The sequence below is a fragment of the Jaculus jaculus genome, chromosome 17, assembly GCF_020740685.1.
Source record: "Jaculus jaculus isolate mJacJac1 chromosome 17, mJacJac1.mat.Y.cur, whole genome shotgun sequence".
Classification (NCBI taxonomy): domain Eukaryota; kingdom Metazoa; phylum Chordata; class Mammalia; order Rodentia; family Dipodidae; genus Jaculus; species Jaculus jaculus.
Window position 1 is genome coordinate 6,716,069 of NC_059118.1, and position 24,668 is coordinate 6,740,736.

General features: G+C 47.9%; 1 protein-coding gene across 1 annotated transcript in view; it reads right to left on the reverse strand.

The window, feature by feature from the left end:
* Nucleotides 1–24,668, reverse strand: part of Itga9 (integrin subunit alpha 9) — a 322,030-nt gene that overhangs the window by 253,386 nt on the left and 43,976 nt on the right. The window contains exons 6-8 of the mRNA XM_045136949.1: nucleotides 13,344–13,411; nucleotides 5,182–5,311; nucleotides 973–1,058 (exon numbers count right to left, since the gene is read on the reverse strand). Of these exons, the coding sequence (XP_044992884.1) occupies nucleotides 973–1,058; nucleotides 5,182–5,311; nucleotides 13,344–13,411 (284 nt within the window). The remainder of the gene's footprint in view (nucleotides 1–972; nucleotides 1,059–5,181; nucleotides 5,312–13,343; nucleotides 13,412–24,668) is intronic.

A 24,668-nucleotide genomic window follows, 5' to 3' on the forward strand; every position in this document is an offset into this window, starting at 1 on the left:
TTCTTTTACCTTCTGGGCAGATAGTTTAATAGAAAGCCAGACCACATATGCCTAGGCCAGCCTTGAACTCCACCTGTCTTGGAAAATGGATGTTTTTCTAAAACATTCAAAAAAAACAAGTTAAAATCAGGCATTAAAGAGCTCTGAAGGTATGTGGGATGACAGCTGATTCCATGGGATCTACATCAAACCAGGGGAGGTTTGGGAAGGTGAGGCATTTGAACTTGGGCAACCCTGGATATCATCCCTCTGGTAGGCACCACCAGGCCAAGAGTAGTCGTCAACTGAGTCAGCTAACGAAAGCCTCGTAAGAAAGTGTGTAGACCATGGATAATGTGTCTAACATTCATACTCTGTAACTTTTTTAAATATTTATTTATTTATTTATTTATTTATTTATTTATTTATTTATTTATTTGAGAGAGACAGACACAGAGAGAAAGACAGATAGAGGGAGAGAGAGAGAATGGGCGCGCCAGGGCTTCCAGCCTCTGCAAACGAACTCCAGACGCGTGCGCCCCCTTGTGCATCTGGCTAACGTGGGACCTAGGGAACCGAGCCTCAAACCGGGGTCCTTAGGCTTCACAGGCAAGCGCTTAACCGCTACGCCATCTCTCCAGCCCCATAGTCTGTAACTTTTTGTTGCTGCTGTTTTGAGGTAAGGTATTGTTCTAGCATTATCTGGAACTCACTCTGCAGCCACGGCTGATCCCGAACTCACAGCGATCATCTCGCCTCAGCCTCCCAAGTGCCGGGATTATAGGTGGGGGCCACCAAGTGCTCCCAACTCTGATTAAGGTAGACACTGAAGCTGTTGGACGGAGGCGGTGGGCTCCTCATTACTTCACATTCGCCAGTGAGCCACCCAGGAAAATGCTCAGGTCAAAGCAAGCCAGCAAACCTCTACAACTGGGGTGGCACACTTCCCTCTTCTGCCTGATGCCCTGGCATGCCGTGGGCCTTTCTCCTCACCTTTCCAACGCTTTCATCCTGAGGGGCGCCTCCTACCACGTCGGTGGACGACGGGTGAGAGAAGTGGCCAGCGGTCACAGCATACCCTGAACAGGATGGGAAGAAAGCAAGAATGTGGTTAAGAAGGAAAACCGGGAATGAAAAATAGGAGCCAGAAGAAGCTTCTCAAACAGTCGTCCTATGAGGACAGTTCCATTCCAGTTCCTCCCAGAGCACAAATTCCTCCAGGGACACATGGCCCATGTCACATAAATGCATGCTTACCAGGACACTCCGGTGTGCTGAATATTCAATATCTGTATTTTTTTTTTTTTTTACTTTGGGGAACAGGATTTTCACACAGCTAAATGCACACAGTGAAAGAAATGTCAGACTTAATGAATGAGTACACATGTCCCCAGCTATCTATCCAGATCAAGGGAGTGAACGTAAGGACTGGGCAATGTGGCTCCGTGGAGGAACACTTATGAGGGCCTGGGTTTTAGCAGTATAAATTTTTTTTTAAAAAATACATCATGCACTTTATTTTTTTTACATACAGACAAAATATGTAGTTTGACAACATGTCCAAGACCACAAGCAAGATTTGGATCTCATCTGTGTGACTACAGAGACCCTAAGATTAGCCCCTAGATCTTATCATTTAAAAAATATTTTATGTATTTATTTATTTATGAGAGGGAGAAAGGAGAAAGCGTGTGAGAGAGAGAGAGAATGGGCATGCCAGGGCCTTCAGCCACTTCAAATGAACTCCAGACGCATGTGCCATCTTGTGCATCTGGCTTTAAGAGAGTACTGGGCAATCAAACTGGGTCCTTAGACTTTGCAAGCAAGTACCTTAGCCGCTGAGGCATCTCTCTAGCCTCAGTCATAACATTTTCAAGAGAAGGTCAAAGAAGCTGATGATGGACAGATGCATGGGCAGATGGACAGATGATCAAAGAATCTGGATGCAAGGGGCATTTGAAAACAAGGGAAGTTGTCTGAGCTTAGTCTAAATGCCTCTTGCCTTCTGTGGGCCTGGCTGGCAGGCTGGAACCTCTCCCCTGGACTAAGGAATCCCCGTGCAGGCTGCTAGATGTTTCTGAAGCTTTTGTGTCACCTTCAGACCCTCATGCTGTGATTACAAGTTGAGTTTTGTGATCACACATATCGGCCACAAATGCCCATCATGACTAATGTTTGTTCTCCATGTGGCTGACGCCTCTCAATATGGAGGCTGTCATCGCCCAAGCAGGTCACCAGCGACGGCCACCTTCAACTGCTCCTTGTTAATCCTGGTAGCAGCTAATCACCTCTGATCTGGTCACAGGGCAAAACTACAGGCTCCAAAGTTCTCAGGACTTAGACTTTCAAGCCACCAACAAATTCAGGCTATCTTCTGCTTTTTCTTCAATCTCTGATTCAAGGTTGAGTTCTTATTATACATACAAGGCAACAGATACGCTAAATCCCCACCTTGGAGGTGCTCACAGCTGAGTGAGGGAGTCAGTACCAGTGATGGATGCTGTCCCCTCAGCACGTGCCAAGGAGGCTGAGGAAAATGTCAGCATCGAAACCGTAGATTTATCCTGACTTGCGACGTCTCAGCCATAACTTTGGCAAGTTACCCAACTTCCTTGGACTTCAGTTTCTTTATCTACGAGATGTGGATAATGGTAAAAATAGCTGGCTTATGAGGTGGTTTCAGGAATTAAAAGAAATAATCGACAAAGCCTGTCATGGAGTAAATGCTTAACAAAGGACAGCGTGAAGGAGGTAGGCAAGCCCAGCAGTAAATGCCTCAAAGCTTGGTCAAGTACGGTGCTGTAACCACAAAAGTCACAGGGGGAAACACAAATTACCAATTCCCTACACCCACCTAGCAAGAAACGCCTGCTCTCTATGCACAAAGCAGGTCAGGGGCTTTCCCTGGCTCAATTTACATGCAGTGAGAATGAAAGACACTTGCTTTGTCATCATTAGGCCTTTCTAATTTTGATTCATTTTCAGTCCACTTAGGGTGTGAAGTAAAGCAAAGAGCCTTTCATAAGAGCAAAGATAGCTTTGGGGGCTGGAGTGATGGCTCGGCGACTGAAGGCACTTGCTTGCAAAACCTGACAATCCAGGTTCGACTCTCCGGTACCCACAGAAAGCCAGACGCACAAAGTGGCGAATGTGTCTGGAGTTTGTTTGCCTTGTTGGGAGGTCCTAGTGTACCCATATGCATATTCTCAGTCTCTCTCCTTGCAAATAATAAAAATATCTTTTAGGTGCTGAAGATATTGCTTAGCGGTTAAGGTATTTTCCTGCAAAGCCAAAGGACCCAGGTTCAATTCCCCAGGACCTATGTAAGCCAGATGCAAAAGGTGCCACATGAGCCTGGAGTTCATTTACAGTGGCTGAAGGCCCTGGTGCACACATTCTCTCTTTCTGCCTCTCTCAAATATATATATATATATATATTTTAATACAGCTTCACTGTTTTGCTGTTTGAAGTAAGGTTTTGCTATATAATCCAGACTGGCCCTGAAAGTGATCCTCTTGCTTCAGCCTCTATGAATGCCAGCATCACAGACAGACAGACACCACCATGGCCAGCATCACGGATGGACACCACCATGGCCAGTTCAATTCTTTTCTTAAGTAGGCATAAGCTTGGCCCAGGACTATTTATTTATTCTTTTTTGAAACCAGGTCTCACTATGTTGCGCAGGCTGGCCTCACAGCCCCTCGGCTCAAGCAATCCTCCTGCCTCATCCTCTCAAAGTAAATGGACTACATCACTATGTTGCTCAGGCTGGCCTCACAGCCCCTCGGCTCAAGCAATCCTCCTGCCTCATCCTCTCAAAGTAAATGGACTACAGATGTGTCTTGCCTAACATCATTCTTGTGTAATGTCTGCTAAACAAAATTGTCTACCTTCTAGAAAATAAGAGAAATTTTCTGAGACTTTGAGCAACCTTCAGCGCAAGGTTTCTGTCATGATCATTCCTGACCCTTGTTTGTGACCAGGAGGCAGGGACCCCATCCAAGTGGACTCTGAGGAACACCAGGATTCGGCTGCATTCACCTTGAATCTGACCAACTGAACCTGAGTGATTATTAAACAAAGCAGGCTTGCTTCTCAGAAACTCAACTGTCACATTTTTAAAAAATGTTTTTGTTTATTTTTATTTATTTATTTGATAGCGACAGAGAGAGAAAGAGGCAGATAGGGAGAGAAGAGAGAGAATGAGTGTGCCAGGGCCTCCAGCCACTGCAAACAAACTCCAGACGTGGGCATCCCCTTGTGCATCTGGCTAACATGGGTGCTGGGGAATCGAGCCTTGAACCAGGGTCCTTAGGCTTCACAGGCAAGCGCTTAACCGCTAAGCCATCTCTCCAGCCCAACTGTCACATTTTAATTAAATCACACAGCTGTATTTTTTTTCCCTTCCACCTCTGTGGTAGTTTGAATGGACATCTCTCCAATAGGTTCAGGAGTTTTATTCAAGCTTATAACTTGGTATCACTGTGGGTGGGATCCCAGGCTCCAGCCCAAAGGTGTGGGGGCAGATCTGCAGTCCAGGCTAAAGATATGCAAAGTGTCTGAGCAGGGCCTGGGTTCCAGGAATAAGCGTTCTTGTTTTGGTGGTGGCTGCTTTTTCTCTCTCTGTGTGCATGTGTGAAAGGGGGCCCGCTTCCACCACCAAGATGGAACTTCAAGAAATTTTGGGCTGGAGAGATGGCTTAGCGGTTAAGCGCTTGCCTGTGAAGCCTAAGGACCCCGGTTCGAGGCTCGGTTCCCCCGGTCCCACGTTAGCCAGATGCACAAGGGGGCGCACGCATCTGGAGTTCGTTTGCAGTGGCTAGAAGCCCTGGCTCGCCCATTCTCTCTCTCTCCCTCTATTTGTCTTTCTCTCTGTGTCTGTCACTCTCAAATAAATAAATAAAAAATGAACAAAAGAAAAATTTTTTTTAAAAAGAGAAATTTTTCCCTCCCATAACTGGGCCTGGTTTGGAGGCTCATCCCAGCAACTGAAGCTGACAGTGACAACCTCCCTACACACTCTGCAAAGCCAGATGTGTAACTACTTAGGATAACACATGTAAAGCCAGATGTGTAACTAATTAGAACAACAGATGCAAATGCCACTAATTCTTGTTTGTTCCCAACAATAAGAAGAGATCCATGAGCTTGTGGGGATCACTCAGGGCCCCCCTGTTCCATCTCCCGCAGCCACTTACCCAGGTAGGTGTACCTCCTATTCATGACCGCCTCGTCGCTCAGTTTAAAATACGTGTTGTCCGTGAGATTCAGCACTTTGACCGTCCCAGCCCAATAAAATGAGCCTGGGGCACCCATGACCACCAGCTCCTGGACGAAGAAATCCAAAAGCAGACAGCAAAACAGAAGAGGGGTCAGCAGTTGCATTTAGAACTCAGGATTAATTTTTAAATTTCACCAGTGCTCTGTCTCAGCATAGATATACACACGACACCAGAACCCCCCCCCCCCACACACACACCCCAGCACTGTGGAATCTATCGTATGCCTGGGATTATCAGGACTAAAGATGAGGAGGTGACTTACTGAGCAAGGGGACAGAACAAGTGGCAGATCAAGTCCCTGTTCTAGCCACTCGTGAGGGCACGTGCATTTCCTCAGCCTGGCATGAAGCTCCAACAAAGACGGCCGCCGGGAAGACAGCTGCCCCAGTACTGCTGGCTATATAAGCGGAGGACCTGAGCTCAGATCCTCATAACCAGGTGAAACATCAGGAACGCAGTGTGCCCGTGACCCCAGAGCCGGGAAGGCAGAGATGGGGAATCCCAGGGGTTCACTGGATAGCTTGTCTAGCCAAATCAGTGAGCTCTAGGTTCAGAGAAAAACCCTGTCCTCACGGAGTAATACAGTGATAGAGGAAGACTCCCCCATGTCCACACACACACACACACACACACACACACACACACACACGCATAGATACACACTACACACACATATACACACAGAGAAAGAGCTCAAACAAGGAAATGGCAACCTGACACTATTCTAGATGCGCTGCAGGTCATGGATTCTGGGCCTGACCAGGGAAAGCACCTTTATGAAAACCAGGGAATAAGCTCAGCTCGGGGGGAAAGGAAAACTGGTGGCTCTGGGCATGAAAGGCTTTGTCTATGCTAACTGGGAATGACATAGACCAGACGTGTCTGAGGTTCATTTCAGGTTCTGAGGTCCTGCCCCTTCACAGGAAGCTGCTGCACTTATGACAGATGCTCTGAGCCCCCCTTTCTTTTCTTTTCTTTTTACTTTTTTATGTCTTGGTTTTTCAAGGTAAGGTCTTACTCTAGTCCAGGCTGATCTGGAATTTACTATGTAGTCTCAGGCTAGCCTTGAATGCACAGCCATCCTCTTACCTCAGCTTCCCAAGTGCTAAGATTAAAGGCATGCACCATCAGCTCTCTGCTTTATAAGGACAGGTTACACCCCATACTCTGGGGGGGAATGTACAGTGGGGTGCACGTGTATTCACTCATTGATTTACCCCTCTGTTCGCTTACACACCCCGTTTGGTGTGAGGGACTCAAAGGTATGAGAAAGAAAAACCGTACGTTTTCCTCAGAGGAGACTCCCCCGCCACCCCGTCGTGCCTTGAGCTTGGACAGGAATTCGCAATCAGTGCCCAGATCTAAAGGGCACGGAGAGCATGAGTGATGCCCTCAGGACCGGTTGTATACACAAGCCAGAGCCCTCTCCATGTGCAGCTCGCTGGAAGCCAAAGTTCTGAGCGTCAGCACAGGGTAGCAAAGGCTTTTCAGGACACCGGGCATGGGGTGCATTAGCCCATGATGAACACTGAGAAAGGAACGCTGTCTCCATACTCCTACCGAGTATTGCAAAGGAGAGGAGACTAGAGTCATCTTGTTCCTTAAAAGCCTGTAGAAGACAGGGCTGGGAAGAGGGCTAGTAGTTAAGGGCACTTGCCATGGGAGCCAAAGGGGGCTTGATTCCCCAGCACCCATGCAAACAGCTGGGTGAGGCTGCAAAGGTCTAAAACCCCAATCCTGGGGGAGGGGGACAGAGCCTGGAGAACCACTGGGGCTTGCTGATCAAACAACACAAAACAAACAAACACACAAAAGCCTGGCAAAAACAGCAGCTCTGGGTTGAGTGACAGCCTTTGTCTCTCGGAAACAGGTGAGTGAAAAGAGGACACCCAACATTCTTCTCCACCTCTGCATGTGTGTGCACCGGATGTGCACATCTGCACACTCACCCCCGACACGAACACCATACTCATCACGTCTGTCAGCACACCACACGTACTCTGCGCTCACCCATACACACCAAGAAAATTTTTTAAAAATGGAAACATTGACAAAGAAAACTCTTGCTTTCTTCCCCTCTCCCGGGTGCTCACAACTTCTATCTCCTTTCAGTCTAAAGGGGTGAACTGAGGTGAACCCTTGACCGTCAGAACAGTGATGGCTTCGGGGTGGGGGGTGGCGATGGTGTCTTCCTGGAAGCCCTCGAGTTTGGCTTTCTCTGTTCAAGATGGATGATGCTTGGGTCCTTTTTAGTGTTCCTCAGAAGCGTCAGGAAACCATGCTCAATGTTTAGCACTTCATCAGCCAAGTTGCAGTCAGTGCCAATGTCACCCACACATACGCATATGCAAGCAAAATCCATGGCTGCTTACATCTAATGGCCCCATTAACAGTGCGAGCCTTTTCCCAAGATGCACCTGTTGGCACAGAGGTATCTCTGTATGCAGGAAGGGAGACCTCGATCTTCCCACCACAGTCAGTACGGGATCTACAAGGAAACCTGTCCTGAGGCGAAGTCAATCCAACATCTCCATGGTGACCTGGCCCGCGTCTTCTCTTCCCCCTTAGGCGTGTATCTCCTCTGTTACTCTACTCTACCAAAACACTTAATGTTTCCAGGAATCTCTCCCTTCTCCTAAATGGCGTCCATCACTCAGCATTTTGGTGACCGCGGGGCCACTGACTTCCAGTTCAAGAAGGCACTTGGGTTGGAAGATTTTTGGCCCAACAAGGCTATGCCCAGCAAGTTAACAGTTCACAGCAGAGGCAAGCCTGGTGATGGGGGCCAGTGGGGGGTGAACAGAGGACCGACCACATTTCCTGTTCAGCTGCAGACAGCTGAAGTTCCAGAAATCAAGGAGGCAGTGAGTTCAAAGACCTCCTGTTTAAGGAGGCCAAAGGCCTGGGAACCGAAGCAGAAGCTCAGGCCCACGCCATCCAGCCGACAGGGGCTGCGGTCAGAAGACTACCGCCGAAGAGGCTGCCTTCCCCCCGGGCTCTCCCGCCTGGGGGTTCAGCATGCTCCCTCATTCCTCCCGTCACCCTGAGCTTGCACAGCCCCCCGTGCCTCACCTCTGTGCCCTTGCCGCCGACCCCGCTGGCCCACCTTGCCGAGACCTCTCTCCATACAAGTCTAGTGGCTCACCTCTCCTGACTGATTAGCTGGTTGAGCCACAAAGCCAGCTCCCTCCCTGAAACTCATGCTCTCTCTCCCTCAGTTCTCGGTCAATATCTCAATAGGTTCTGGTTTTCTGCCCTCCACAGGGAGACATCTCCCCAAAGCCCCATGATGAGCACATTCAACCCCTCAGAGCTGCTAGCAAAGAGCCAAACCTAACTTCCTACCTCAGGTCACGTTTAAGTGTGTTCTGGAAGCATTTCTGTGAGTAGCCCCGCATCTCACACTCCTTTCTGAACACATGTCCACCCCCGTGCCAGGGTTCTTTTTCTCATACTCTTAGACCGAGGGAGCCACCATCCTCCAGACACCTGATTCAAATCTCCTTTCTCCATCACTCAGTGCTCTGGCCACCAGACACCTCCTTCCTGTTATCTGACTCCCCCAGTCTGTTTCATTCCTAAAGCAGGCCTCTAGCTGCCTCAGTGCTTGCTGGCTGGAACACGCATGGCCTTCTGCCTAGGCTACGTTAGTGGTCTCTTCACCCAAAGTCCAGGGCACGCGCACACCAGATAGCCTTTCTCCTATGGCATCCACGCTGGCCAACTGCTCATGAAGAGTGGGCACCGTCATACTTCCCCCACCGACTGCAGCAACGCTGGTGACAGCGGCTACACCATCTTCGTGTTCAGTGAGACGGAGGAGAAGAAGTCAGCGTAGGACAGGGGTTACAGGAACAACCATCTAACCAACTACAATTCAAACAACAGCTCTACATCGAGAAAAGCAATATAACTGGTTTCTACCCTGTAATTCACATGAAATTAACTCCAGAAGAATTTAAGATACAAATCATTAAAAAAAAAACTTGAAAGAAGCTATAGGTGAATATTCTCAGAGAAAAGAAGTCCTTGCTAAGTAAGAAAAGAAATCTGAAATCTAGAAAGAAAAATACCAATCAGTTTGACAGACATAAATGTTTTGCAGCAACACTAAGGAAACATGAAAATCACATATAACCAGAGATTAGTATTGACAATACGTGACCACTAAGATAACGCCAAAAGCAGAGCACTGGATTAAGTACATAAACAAGAAACTTCCAGAAAGATAAACACATGTGGCAAGTATTTTAAAAGATACTGTGTCTGGAGAGATTTCTTAGTGGTTAAGGCACTTGCCTGCAAAGCCTAAGGATCCAGGTTTGATTCCCCAGGACCCATGTAAGCCAGATGCACAGGTGGCATATGTGCCTGGCATTCATTCACAGTGGCTAGGTCCTGGTGTGCCCATTCTTCTCTCTCTTTCTCTCTCTCTAACAAATAAATAAAATATAAAATAACTAAAAAGATACTAAGCCATACCAATAATCAATAATGGGACAATAAAACAAATGGGCTGGAGAGGTGGCTCCATAGATAGAGGGATCTGCTTTGCAAGCCCGTCAATCCAAGTTTGGGTCCTCAGCCCCCACGTAAAGCCAGACGCAAAGTGTCGCACGCATCTGTAATTCCAACCTCCCTGTGGCAACGGGGGACACAAGCAGAAGAATCCCGAGGCTCACGGAGCAGCGAGCCTGGCCTTCCCACTGGCAAACAAGAGAGAGCCTGTCTCAGACAACACCCCGAGGCTGTCGTCTGACCTCCATGTGAGCACCATGTTGTGCACGCACGCACACACACACACACACACACACACACACACACACACAAATAGATGAAGGAATGAATAATAGAGGTTGGTTTTGTTTTGTTTTAAGGTTCACAGAGACTTGAGAGAAGGAAACACACCCAGCTCCTGCCACGTGGAAGGCAGGAGTGGGTAGAGAACCTACGTGGGAGCAGAGCCCCCATCTTCGCCCAGAAGGGCTAGAACGAGGGGTGCTTGCCAGAGCAGAGGCCTACACGTTCGGAATAAGTGAGCAGCTATACCAAAGCAGGTTCGTGTTATCAACAGAACCTTTAAATGTTGGTAGCAGAATATTGGAGCAGAAATCATTGGAAGAGGGCAATTAGTAAATATTTTTAGAATGCAGTTTGTCAGACTGGACCAAAATTCGATCGTCTAATGTCTTTGGCACCTATTATGCGTCACTGGCGAGGCTCCCGGTGCGGCCGTCTGGTGAGGCGCCGCAGTGGGAGTGTGGCGGTAGCTGGGGTGCGGGGGGAGGCCAGGGGAAGATGAGGCCGGGAGGCCGGGAGAGGAGGACGCGTGGGTCTCGGCACAAGCGGGCGGGGAGAGGCTGGGCACTTCGGAGGGAGGGCAGGCAGCACGGCGCTATTTCTTGGGGAAGACGGTTCCAAGGCTCTTCAGTGAGGAACTTTTGGGACAGGAGAACAAGAGGGGTGGGAGAAGACAACGGTGTCTGGCTTGGAGGGTGGCCCAGGACACAGAGAGAAAGTGTGCCATTGTGACACTTTCTGAGGGCACAGAAGCGGGACTTGCAGATGCTAACGGTAGGAGGGAGGGAAAGAGAAGAATCCCGTCCGTTTTTAGCCTCAACAGCTGCCCACAAGTGGTGGCACCGTTCGTAGAACAGGGCACAGGATTCCGCGTAGACAGCCACAACAAACGATGCGGGCGTGAACGGAGTTCAGTCACCGAGGGCCGTGTTGCAGCAAGATGTCTGGTCTGTACCAGTGTGAGAGTAAAGGGTAATGAAACTTCTAACTTTCTACTTTATTTTCAGCTTTCTACATAAGGTGCCATATTGGCAAGTGTCCTTTTCTTTTTCTTTGAATGTAAACCACAGTTTCAGAAAGCACCAATGACAGTTTCAAATGATGACTGTGATTGGTGACTCTTCAGAAAGTGCTGGAAATCAGATCTGTCTTTTCATCTCCCTCAATGTCAAATGCCCTCCTATAGGAAGGAGGGAGAGAGGATCTCTTGTATTCAAGCTCCCCGGCCAAGACATAATGCCCAGGCTTCCATCATCTGTATTTTGGAGAGGCATAGGATCAGAATGGCGCTTTTCACTTTGAATGATCCCTGGGGCCGATGTGCAGGAAACACGTGGTACTGCTCAAGAAGGGATCCAGGCTGGAGGGAAGAAATCCTTCTACAACCACACAAGAGTGGCAGTTGCCTGGCAGTGTGAATGCCCCAAAAGCCTCTGATCTGTACACTGTAAAATGGCTAGAATGGGGATGGGAACATGGACCAGTGTTCCCACCAGCTTGTCACACCAGCTTGAGGATGGGAGGTTTGATTCCCCAGTACCCATTTAAATGTCATTTGGTGTGGTGGTCTGTCTGTAATCCCATCACTTGGGAGGTGGGGCTCAGGGGATCCCTGGAGCAAGCTGACTAGCTAAACTGGCTTTGGTTGGCAAGCTCTGAGTTCAAGTGAGCCATCCTGTCTCGGGTAAACCAAGTGGAGAGTGACTCAGGAAGAGCCAATGTCAACCTCCCGTCTACATACTATACACGCACACACATGTGCACACACAGGCGTCACACACACCACATGCAAATAAACACATAAAGAACAAAATGGTTAAAATGGAGAATTTCCCATTATATACACTTGACTGTGATTTTCTTTTATAAAAGGCAATAGGAGGTCGGTTTGGAGATAGGCATGTCTGCCTCCAGAGGACAACAGTGGCCTTCCTGGAAGCATGGTGGCTGGGTGATCATGAGGAGAGGTGATAATAAAGAGCTGTGGCTGTGTGAGATGTTTGTAGGAGGTTAAACAAAGACTCCAGGGCTAGAGAGATAGTTAGTGGTCAACCAAGACTAAGGACCCAGGCTTGATTCCCCAGTACCCATGAAAGCCAGATGCACAAGGTAGCACGTGTGTCTGGAGTTCATCTGCAGTGGCTGGAGGCCCTGACATGCTAATTCTCTTACTCTATATCTTTCGGTCCTCTCTGTCTCTCTCCCTTCCTCTTTCCCTCTCTCTCCTTCTCAAATAAGTAAAAAGTAAGATGTTTGAAAAATAGAAGATTTCAGATGGCCTGCAAGTGCTTTTGATCTTTGACCTACACAACTGAGCAGACAGTGGCTCCCCTTTCAGAGCCCAACATGAAGCTTTGCATGTGGCAGCCATGAAGACGTTTCAGAAAACCACTGGCAGAGGAGAATCGCCTAAGACAACAGTCCCTAAAACTGTCCTGTCAGTCAACAGTCATGCCACTGCTACTGCTGCCTGGCCACATTCAAGAGTTGGGTGCCAGGGGGCTGAGGAAAGGGCTCAGTGCGTAAGAGCACTTGCTGCTTAAACATGAGGGGCCAAGACCACCTGAGTTCAATTCCCCAGCGGACACATGCTCAGAACACTAGTCCTGTGGGGAAAGCAGCAGGGACTGGAGAGTAACTGCGGCTCACCGACCAAAAACAGGAGCTCTGTGTTCAGGGAGAGACTCAAGAAACCATGCAAGTGAGCAATAAAGAACATTCTCTTCTGGTCTGTGCAGACTTGCACGTGGGCCACAAGCATCTGCACACACATGTGCCTATACCACATCTCTCTCTTTCTCTCTCTCTCTCACATACACACACACACACATGCATGCATACATGTGCAAAAGAAAATAGGAGTAGGCTCATTTAGAATTTGAGGAAAGGAACAGCCAGCGTTGCACATAAATTATGTCTCCCCACTAAGGAGACGGGATACTGTGAGGCGTCCGATACGTCTTCACACTGCCAACAAGGCAGCACCTGGCTGGATTTTTGTCTCTCTTGCTCCCCTTTCACTAGTTCCCCCTCTATATCTCTGAACAAGCCAACTTCTAGAGAAGTCTCCAGGTGACCCCTCCACCCGGTGTTCCCTGGACAGTGGTGCCCTCCATCGGGTTTAACCTTCCCTGATATGATGACCAGAATCTGCTCATCACAGCTTGAGTGCCCGGGGCCACTCCAGTCCCTTCCCCAGGGGTCAGCCCATCACAAAAAGCCAGGAAACAAAGCACCAAGAAAGGTCACGAAGTACATGCCACAAGGCGGATACCCACCTCGGTGAAGAAGCTTGCTATCCCGGCCTGGCAGGAGCCGTGTTCCTCACCGTACTTCTTCTTGTACTCTGGAGGGGGAGGGAAGGAAGAGAAGCAGACCGTAATCATGTCAGTGTGAGCTGGGCGTGTGCAGAGCTGGCTACTTCCCCTGCCACGGCGGGCTGAGCCCAGGACACCATCCAGGCTGGGGTGCAGAAGGAATGCCTCTGCACCCACCAGACCTCAAGAATCCAAGTTCTGGTGCCATCAGGTAGCAAGACTGCCAAGTGCCTCAGAGGACTTCCACTACTCATGCAGGAAGTGGGGGGGCGGGGAGGTTGAGGAGAGAGGGGAAGCCACAGTCGCTAAGTGGGAAGCTGGTGACAATTACTCCGTTTACTTCAGAAAGGACCGAGATCCCTAGAGGGGCCCCAGGAGCTGAAAACAGGATCCAGAAATGGAATCATGTGGACATCCTTGCGTGGAGTCCCCAGGAAGGAGACCAACCCTCCCAGAAAAACCACTCAGACAGCTGCAGGCAATATGCCTTCTTCTAGGCCACCGGAAGCCTGTCGTCCACTGGAGGACTAAGGACGAGGGTCGCGCCGGGCTGGCCCCAGCATGTGGTCACACTTGGATGATGTGCTCGTGTCTCATCTGGCTTGGGTGGAAGGAAGACAAGGGAGTCCAGCTGCTCGAACCCCAAGGTCCGTGCTGCTACCTGGCAAACGGGGCCGCTCTGTGGCCATTGTTTACTGCGTCTCCCACCCTCGTGTGTGCGCCCACGCCGCGGCGTACGAGTGGAGGCCAGAGGACGGCCCTGGGTGCCGGCCTCCCTCACCTTCTACCGTGTGTGCGGCGGGCTCTGTTATTTGCTATTGCGCTCACCGGGCTAGCTGGCTTACAAGCTTCCCGTTCTCTCGTAGGCTGGGCGACAGGTACATGCTGCTGCGCCCGGCTTTTACATGGGTACCGGGAATCTGATCCCATGCAACACACCTGCACAGCAAGTGCCTTATCCACGGAGCCATTGCTCCAGCTCCGGTTTTCCTAAGCAAGGAAGAGGGAGGAAAGCTGATGGCCGATGGGAATGTTCCAGGCTGTGTGTAACTTAATGCCTTTCACATAATTTCATTGATCTCCTGTCCCAGGAAGCCCATCCCCGCCCCCCATTCACCAATAGGTAAGAAAGCTGAGGCTCAGAGAGTGAAGCGTCGTCCAGGGTCGCACAGGTCTCTCACCTCTGTAGCCCTGAGGTTTAGCAGAGTGATTTCACAGAACCAAGCGTGGTAACCAACTCTTTGACGACCTCCTGTGAGTAAAGGCAAGGTCGCAGGAAGGCCCAGGGTGACATTCCATTTGGCACTCACATCATCCCTGGATATCCTCAGGCTGAGGTCTACCCAGGAAATCGCCCAGTGACCCCTGTGTACCACCAGAGACTCTTGCCAAATCTCTAGTTCCATTAAAAACAATATAATTATTTTTTCGAGACACACAATATAAATAATATAAAGGAACAGTGGGGCTGTGATTACAACATAGTGCCACTTCCTGCAGCTCCAAGTGTCTACTCCAGGCGGAGGAGGGCCAAGGCCCTGGGGAAACACACAGAGTAGTTCAGTTCCTAACAACACTCACCGCAGAGCCTAGTAACATTTTCCAGTAAATGGCCATTAATCGACTACTAAATTACAACACAATGTGAACTGAGCTACGCCTCTTCCTTGCCAGGCTAAACCGGCTTGTCCCCCTCCCCTGCCCTGTTGTTATAAGCAGGACCTCCAGACCACCAGAAAGCGGCCAGTGACCAGTGCAAAATCGTGTACCAGGTTGGGTGTGGAGGGCTTATGCATCAAATTACAGGACGGTGAGAAATAATACAGAGTAAAACTAAATCCTGCATGAAATAGCGCAAAGGCCAAGAAAGATAAAAATGTCCAACTTAAGCAAAAGTTACGTATTAAACATGAAAGATCGGGCAAAAGATAGTCACCCTGTAGACTCTCAGGGTTAAATACCCAATGTGTGTGTGTGTGTGTGTGTAAGCCAGAAGACACCCTTGGGTATTGACCCTTAGGAACACATTCACCTATGGAGCCAGTCTCTCGTTAGCCTGGAGGTCACCACGCTGGCCAGGGATCCTGCTGTCTCCACCTCCCCAACGCCAGGATTACAGGTTTGTATCCTTGTGACCTGGTTTATGGGGACAGGAATCAGGTCCTGGCGCTTGGTAGGCAAGCACTTTACTCAAGTGAGCCTTCTCCGCAGCTGCAACTGTGACACTTTAAAACAGGCAACATAAGGACACAGAGACCCCAAGAGCTGAATGAAACACTCTTGCCTCATGCGCCAGCTCGGCCTCATAAAATTTGGCACAAATACTAATTATACGGGGATACTGTTTTTCCAAAGCGGGTTTGAGGTCTCTTCATGACAAGAAATCTGATAGCAGACAGCAGAACATCCAGCCTTTCTCAACCTGTCCCGAACTGTACAAGTGTTTCCTGGCCTGGGAGTCTGGGTTTCCGAGGTAGCGGCACGCGGGGTTCAGGCTGGCACCTACCTGGGGAAGCCCTCGCTGGCAATCTAGACTCAGCCGGCAGGGGGCACTGTCTGAGACCAGATACTGCCTCTCCAGGCTGGCTCCGGAGCAGGCGCTAGCCCAGCCCATCAGCTTGGGCATTTCCGAAGTCACCAGGTCTAGATTTGCCAGAATTCCTGGTTGGGGAATAGGGCATGCTCTAGCCTCCTAGAAACCTCGGTGGTTCTGTCAGGAACCCCGTCAGCGTGGAACAGGATGCTGTCCTAATCTTTCCAGCTCCTGCCCTCGCCCTCACCCCCCACACACACTCGGGGACAGTGGTGGCTTGGAAGCTCCACTGATGCTATGGGCTTCCATAGTCCTACAGAGATACCTTCCTGGCTTCTCTAGCCAGGTGATCTTGCAGGTCAAGATAAGTGACAGATTTCTCATCACCAAGTTGGTCCAATGCAAAGATAAGCGTCCCTGTAACCTCAGTGTCTCCATAACTGACAGTGCTTGGTGATTAAGGTGTATACATGGCCTGGTTCAGAAGACCAGGGAGAAATGGAAAAGGGCCAACCATGGTCACTAAAGTCCTAAACTCCATAATCCATTTCCCCACGGACTTACATCTCCTGCTCTTCCCACCTCCAATCTGTCAGACTGAGCTTAAACCCGGCCTGACTACATGAGACTCTGTCTCCACACACAGACACACGGAAAAAAACTATGTCTGTATTAACTGTGTCAGACTATTTTTTGTCATTATTTGCCAAACAGTATAGTATAGTGACTATATGCATTATAGTCATCCAGAAATGCTTTAGTCCTTGGGAAGGTTATATGCAAATATCACAATTTATATGCAAGGCTTGAGCAGCCAGGGACTTTGGCATGGAAGAAGTATGTTGGAACGGATCCCTTATAGCCACATGTTCACATAATTTCACTGACAAGCCCACACAGGGTTTGCTCACACGCTCACAACTCTTTCTTCATGGTGTTACTTTGTGTATGGGGACGTGCTCAAGTGGGTGTAAGGGCACGTGTGTGTGGAGGGCACAGGACAGCTTCAGGTGCCACTCATCAGGTGCCAACCACCTGTGGCCTAGAGCTTGCCAAGTAGGCTAGACTGGCTGGTCAGCGAGCCCCAGGGGACTTTCTGTCTTTGCTTCCTCAGTACTGGGAACACCAGCGAGCCATCATGCCAGGCTTTTTTTTTTTTTTTTTTTTTTAACAAGTTCTGGGGATTGAACTCAGGTCTTCAGGTTTGTGAGGTAAGCATTTTACAAAATGTTCCCAACCTGGCCCCAACCTTTTTTTTTTTTTTTTGAGACAGGGACTCACTCTGTAGCCCAGGCTAGCCTCAAACCTGCAACAATTCTACTTCAGCTTTCCCAAGTACTGAGATTACAGCAATGAGCCACTGCACCTGGCTACTCGCAGTCTTAAAAAAAAAAAATTCATTCTTGGGCTGGACAGATGGCTTAGTGGTTAAGGCACATGCCTGCAAAGCCCAAGGACTCAGGTTCAATTCTCCAGGTCCCACGTAAGCCAGATGCACAAGGGGGCGCATGTGTCTGTTGTTCGTTTGCCGTGGCTGGATGCCCTGGTGCGCCCATTCTCACTCACTCACTCTCTCTCTCTTTCTCCCCCTCTCTCTGTCCTCTAATAATAAATAATAAATAAATAAAAATTATTTTAAAAAGCAAAACTTCATTCTGCTTGCCTAAACTGAGATGGCAGGACAGCCTGTACTAAATAGCTATGGGAGAGGGGGGCGGAAACAAAGAGAAGCAAGGGTCTGAAACATGAGCCACACCCCCTGCCTCCATGGAGAAGTCCAGGAAGTGGAGGGTGGAGGGATCTGGGGGGGCTGGGGGTGACCTCCATATTCATGTTACCAGGAAGAACTTTTACTGTACAAACACAGAGACTGTGGGGTCCACTAGCTTGCTGCTCCTTGGCATGTCCCACTTGGCCCCAGATGGCCCGCCAGAGTGACCTGCAGTGCAGAATAAAGCGCTTTTCCACCTCGGAGGGAGGCATCCCGGAAAAGCGAGGTTTGCACAACAGTGGCCAGCGTGCTCTGTGACAAGCTCAGCTGTGGAGCTGAGGGGACGCTCCCGTAAGCACAGATGGGGTTGAACAAGGGGACCTAGAAACAGGGTGGAGACCTCCGTGCCATGGGTGGGTTTGATTTGCTTGGCTCTAGGCACACACATTAATTCATTAAGTCGTGGGACTCCTCCTTCCAAACATTGTAGTGTTTTCCTTGGTTAGCTTCTGGTTTCATTAACCCTACCTAGACAGAAGGCCATTCAAAGGGGAAGAGAAGCAGAGGTTCCCAGTGGCCCGCAGCCCACTCCCTGACAGTGATCAATTGTAACTGACGCCAGAAAGCCACGGAATTGGACGCCAGCGTAAACCATCCGGCAGAAAGACCAGCGTACAACCAGTGGCCCGTGGCCTCATCCTCGGAGACTTGCTGCCTACTACACATCGGAGAAATTCCATCTTCCTATGTCGTCCTTTTTATTGGTAAACATTCATTATACATAGTGTTGGGTTTCACAGAGACAACTTTTTAAAAATAAGTTATTTATTTGCAAGCAGAGACTGATAAGAGACAGAGAGATCGTGTATGCTCATGTCAGGGCCTCGAACCACTGTAAACAAACTCCACGTGCATGTGCCACTTTGTGCATCTGGCCTTATGTGGGTACTGGGAAATCGAACCTGGGTAGTCAGGCATTGTAGGTAAGTGCCTTAGCCACTGAGTCATCTCTCCAGCCCAAAGACACCTTTTATATTGGTGCACATTCACTGTAGCATTGGGTTTCAAATACATTTCTTTCAAGTAAATCATGCCTTTAGACCATATTCACCCCTTCCCTCCGTCTCCTCTCCCTTTCCCTCTACTGGTCTTCCTCTGTCATTCCCTCTTGTATTTACATGTCCTATGTGTGTGTGTGTGTGGTTTTGTGTGTCTATAAAGAATTTTAGTGCCCACACATAAAACAAGTACGTATCTGGCTTATTTTATTTAAAAGGATCTTGAGTTCTATCCATTTCCCTGTAAATAGCATACTTTCATCCTTTATGGCCAAATAAAATTCCACTGTGGGACTGGGGAGATGGCTCAGTGGATAAAAGCGATCGCCATACAAGCATGAGGATCTGAGTTCGGATCACCAGAAGTCATGTAAGGGTGAACCCTGTGTGCCTAGATCAAGACAGGAGGCAGAGACAGGAGGATCGCTCAGAAGCATGAGGGCCAGTTAGCCTGGCATTCAGAGCAGCCAACAAGGAGAGACTCTGCCTCAAAACAAGGTGGAGGGCAAAGAACCGGCACCTGAAGTTGAAGTTGACCTCTGACCTCCACATGCACACCACAGCGCCACACACACACACATATATACATACACACTCACACACTCACACACACATATATACATACACACACACTCACACACATATATACACACACACACTCACACACACATATATACATACACACACATTCACACACACACATATACACACACATATATACACACACTCACACAAACACACACACACACACTAGTAGTTGCCAGGCACTAGGGTGGTAGGGGATGGAGGATCCATATTGAGTACAGACATTTTCAGATGGAAAGATGACAGTTCTGCCACTGGACAGTGGTCACAATTAAACGGTGTGAATTCACTTGAAGCACAAAATCACATACTTGAAAAGTGGCTGCTGGGACTGGAGAGATGAGTCAGCAGTTAAGGCGCTTGCCTGCAAAACCTAACAACCCAGGTTCATTTCCTCAACACCCATGTAAACCCAGATGTACAAAGTGGCACATGCATTTGGAGTTCATTTACAAGGGCTGGAGGCCCTGGCACACCCATGCTCTCTGTCTCTCTTGTATCTCTCTCTGCTTGCAAATAAATAAATATTTAAGCATTATAAAGATAAATTTTTTTAAAAAAAATGGCTGCTGGGTTGGGAGATGGTTAAAGGCACTTGCTTGCAAAGCCTGATGGCCCAGGTTCAATTTCCCAGTACCCATGTAAAGCCAGATGCACAAAGTGGTGTGTGCATCTGGAGTTCATTCACAGTACAAAGATGATCTGGTGCACCCATACACACACTCTCTCTCTTATAAGTAAATAAATATATATCATTTTTACTATAAATAACATTCTTTAATTGGCTGCAGTGAATCTGGGGAGATTGCTTAGTGGTTGAAGACACTAGCCTGCAAAACCTGATGATCTGGGTTCAATTCCCCAGCACGCACATAATACCAGATGCACAAAGTGGCACATGCATCTGGAGTTCCTTTGCAGTGGCAGGAGGCTCTGATGCACTCATGCTCTCTTTTTTTCTCTCTGTCTCTGTCTGTCTCTTTCTCTCTCTCAAATAAGTCAATCAATAAATATTTCTAAAAATGGCTACAATGATAAAACTATGTTATATATTTTTGAAACAATAAAGTGTTTTTAAAAAACAAAAGAAATTTGCAAGCTTTAGACAGTTACTTTCACCTAGAATTTAGCAATCTTTTGCCTGCTCCAGTAGCAAGCAGCCCCACATAATCATGTGTATGCATTCAACTTGGTACACATAAGGTCATGATGCATTCCTTCAGAAAAAAAAAAGGGGGTGGGCCCTGAACATGGGACAGTCACATTTCAGTGAGAGCTCCAGCTGAGAACTGAGCAGAATTCAATTTTTGTGACTCATGAACAACCAAAGCTAAAATCAAACAGTTGAACTGCTGTTCGGGTATTAAAACCAAATGTGTGGCGTAAGAAACCCCAGCACAGAGCACACCAGCCCGGGCTGTGTCTGCCCCGGCACCTCCAGGATGCAGACTGTGTGTAACAAAGCAAAGCTGAAACTAGACCCTAAAAGTCCATGAATAACGTCCTGAAAATTCATAGTCATAACATCAAACACTTGAGATTTTCCCCCGTGATGGTCCAGAGCCATCAGTAATCACAAAGAAAACCAACATGTAACAGAACAGGATCTACAGTGAAACCGACACTGAACAGACAAGGTCAGCAAACGTTCCTCTGCTTAAGAAACCTCCAACCCTCACCACCTCCCCTGTGCCTCAATTTTGTCATCTGTACAGTAGGAATAAAAATATTTCTATTTTTAGGCCAGGGGGTTGTGGACAGATGGTTCAGCAGTTAAAGGCGCTTGCCTGCAAAGCCTAAGGACCTCGGTTTGATTCTCCAGTAACCTCATAAGCCAGATGCACAAGGTGGAACGTGAGTGTGGAGTTCATCTGCAGTGGCCTAGAGGTCCTGGCGTGCCCATTCTCTTTCTTTCTGCCTTTCTCTTTCTCTCTCTCTCTCTCTCTCTCTTTAATAAATAAATAATGTATGTAACATATATATTTTTTCACCCCAGCTGGGTACAGTGACATACATCTGTAATCCCAGTACTTAGAGGCAAAAGCAAAAGGATCACTACAAGTTCAAGGCCAGCGTGGTCTACATAAAGTGTTTGAGGACAGCTTCAAAAACAAACTAACATGTCCTGGGGAGATGGCTTAGAGGTTAAGGCACTTGCCTGCGAAGCCAAAGAGCTCAGGTTCAATTCCCCAGGACCCACGTAAAGCCAGAGGCACAATGTGGCACATGCAAACAAACTAACCAACCATGCCTGGGGAGATGGCTTAGTGCATAAAGTCTTGCCACCCAAACAGGGCTTCCTGAGGTCGGAACCAGCGCAGGAGCCAGACGCTGTGCTGTGGTGGGCATCCGCAACCCCAGCACGCCTATGGCAGGAAGGGAGGCAGAGACAGGAGCATCAGCTGGAAGTTAGAGGACCAGCTAGCTTGGTGAACGCAGACGTGAACAGTGAGAGACCCTGCCTCAAGGAAGGTGGAGGGGAGGGACTGATGCCCAGAGTCCTCCTCTGACCTCCACACGCCCGCTGTGGCGTGCATGAGCCTGCACGCGCACACATGCACATGTGCACACATAAAATAATGATGGGAGTACAGGGCGGGACACGTGGCTCGGTGGCTACAGGCGCTTGCTTTCAAAATAATAATGACCCCCAAGGGCTATGGCGACACAGTAAGATCAGAAAGTTGGGGACCTGTCCCTGATCAGTGTCACTCAGTGAACATCTGGGGTATCTGAATATGACAGTTCCTCAAAGAAGAGCAAACCCCCTCCCCACCCCAAGACACTCACGACCACACAAGCAGGCAGTTGGAGGATGGAGTAACAGAACTCAGACAGCCATAAGACGATGTTAGAAGATACAGTTTAAAGGGCCACATTTATGAGAACATATTTGAAGTGTAGAATTCATTTTTCTTCTTTGCCTAAGATTAAAGTTCTTGGCTCCAAGGGGAAAACCTAACAGGATACCTGGAGCCCCCTGAGGCTCTACAGCCAGTGCCCCTCACAGCCCGACTCTCCCCTGGGGCTGCCCTCCACCCCTTCTCTCAGGACGTTCTTCTTAATTGGTCATAATGCTGAACAGTATTCTTCCTTTCTTTCTTTCTTTTTAAATCTGCTTCATTTATTCAAATGAAACCATGTTTATGAAAGCTCTTAGGAAACTATAAAGTCCCATGTAAATGCAAAAGCCTTAATTTAATAAAAATTTATGGGGCTTGCTCTTGAATTTTTAAATGAGTCAACGTAGCCTTTCATGGCTCCTTCTAAAACAAAGCAAAAACACAACAAAACTTCAATTGCTTTTCATTTGTAAATGGATCGAGATTGATTTTTATTCCTCTGGGGGAATCGCAGCCTCGGCATTAAAGGAGAAAAATGTCTCCACATCTGAATGAGCCATCTAGTTCCTTCAGCAGAAGTGACCACTGTCTTGAGAAATGAATATTAAAAAGGCCAGACATTCCCTAATAAAGTGCTACAGAAATCTTTAGAAGCAATAATGCAATTTTAAACCACGGTAAAATTTAATTAATTCAGACCCCAATCCACTCCAAACCTAAGAACATTTAAGCGTGGCATGAGTTAAGCTTTCGATCCTATACAAGAAGAGGACAAGAAAGCTGATCAGATAAATCGTACAAGTGTGATCTTCAAAGCACAAGAAGCCACAAGCCAGGCATTGTGGCTCATGCCAGCAAGCCCAGGACTAGGGAGGCTGAGGCAGGAGGATTAAGAATTTCAGGCCAATCCAGTCCTCTAACAACAAACAAACAAAAATTACCATCTGTTCAAGAGCTCTTGAAATTATTTAATAATATCTAGCTCCTGTCCTTACCTATTTTTAAGAGAATAATCTATTAACTATCTTCTGAGAACAGTTAAAAATATTGAATTATTTGAAAGTTAATCAGAAAAAGTCACATTTATTGAGTTTATACTTTTAGCTTGGAAGTATGTTAGGCACTTAATATACCTTAAAGACCTCTTAAATAGGTACTGAGGATTCGAACTGGGGACCCTAGGCTTTGCAGGAATCACTAAGCCATCTCTCCAGACAAATATTAGATTTTATTAGATGATTTAAATTCACTCAATGATAACTAAAGAAAGGTAAAAGGCATCAGAATACAAATGAAACTTAATGCAAATAGTTAAACGTATAGAAATGTGCAAAAATTGGATCCCACAACACTTTCAGCAGCATTATTAATCAGAAAAGGAAAGAGGTGTGGAAGAAAATTTGAACAGCAGTTCCTAAACAGAACATCATTAGGAATTTAAAATCTCTCATCAGCAGTCAGGAGCTCATCCAATTCATCATGGCTTTTCAGGTTTTAACTACAGCACAGATTTAAAAAAAAAAAATTGCTGAGGGCTGGAGAGAGAGATGGCTTAATGGTGAAGGCACTTGTCTGCCAAGTCTGAGGAGTCACATTTGACTCTCCAGGTCCCACGTAAGCCAGGTGCACAGTGATGCACATGTGCAAGCAGTGGGTAATGGCCCTGGAGCCCCGATTCCCTCCCCCTCCCCACTTTAAAAACGCAGTCTGTTGGGCTTGCCTGAAAAGAAATAAAAAATGAAAAACCATTTTGTTCTGACATTTAATTACAGGGTAATATTCTGCTAAAAGCAATTCTCACCCCCCACCAACACCACTCATGGGCATATTATCAGGGTTTTTATCTTGAAAATTTGTGTCTAATTTCACCAAGCTGTTCCCAGATCATCCCATACTCATGAGACCTTCCTGTTTCAATGAAAAGGATAAGTTGTTTGTAACGTCACGCTGGCATCCTGCATCAGCGGGCTTCGGAGCACAGAGTGGAAGAGGTGTGTGTGCAGGATGTGATCACACGCCCTGACTTACCATTCGGGCGTCCTCAGATACCCAGGCAGAAACGGGGTGGGGGGTGATGCTCACACTAACTTCCTGGCAGTTTTCCACCTGTCTTCTCACAGAAGCTTTCGCCTTCTGATGAAACCAACTAATAGATGCGTGGGATGATATATGCATCCTCATGCCACAAACGCAAGTGTCGCTGTGTCCCTTAAGGGTCTGGACCATGACTCCATCTTATTTTACATCCTAAACTCTTTTTTTATTTTTTTGGTTTTTCGAGATAGAGTCTCACTCTGGCTCAGTCCAACCTGGGATTCACTATGTAGACTCAGTGTGGCCTCGAACTCACAGCGATTCTCCTACGTCTACCTCCCGAGTGCTGAGTGGGATTAAAGGCGTGTGCCACCATGCCCAGCTCATTTTTATTTCCAATTTCCTCTATATTTCCTGTTTCCAATGGGATATTCTGGAAGCTTCCAACAGGAAGCACCTGACAAGCCATGAAAAAAACGTCCTGTGCCAAACCAAAGACCAATTCTTTTTATATAATAAGTC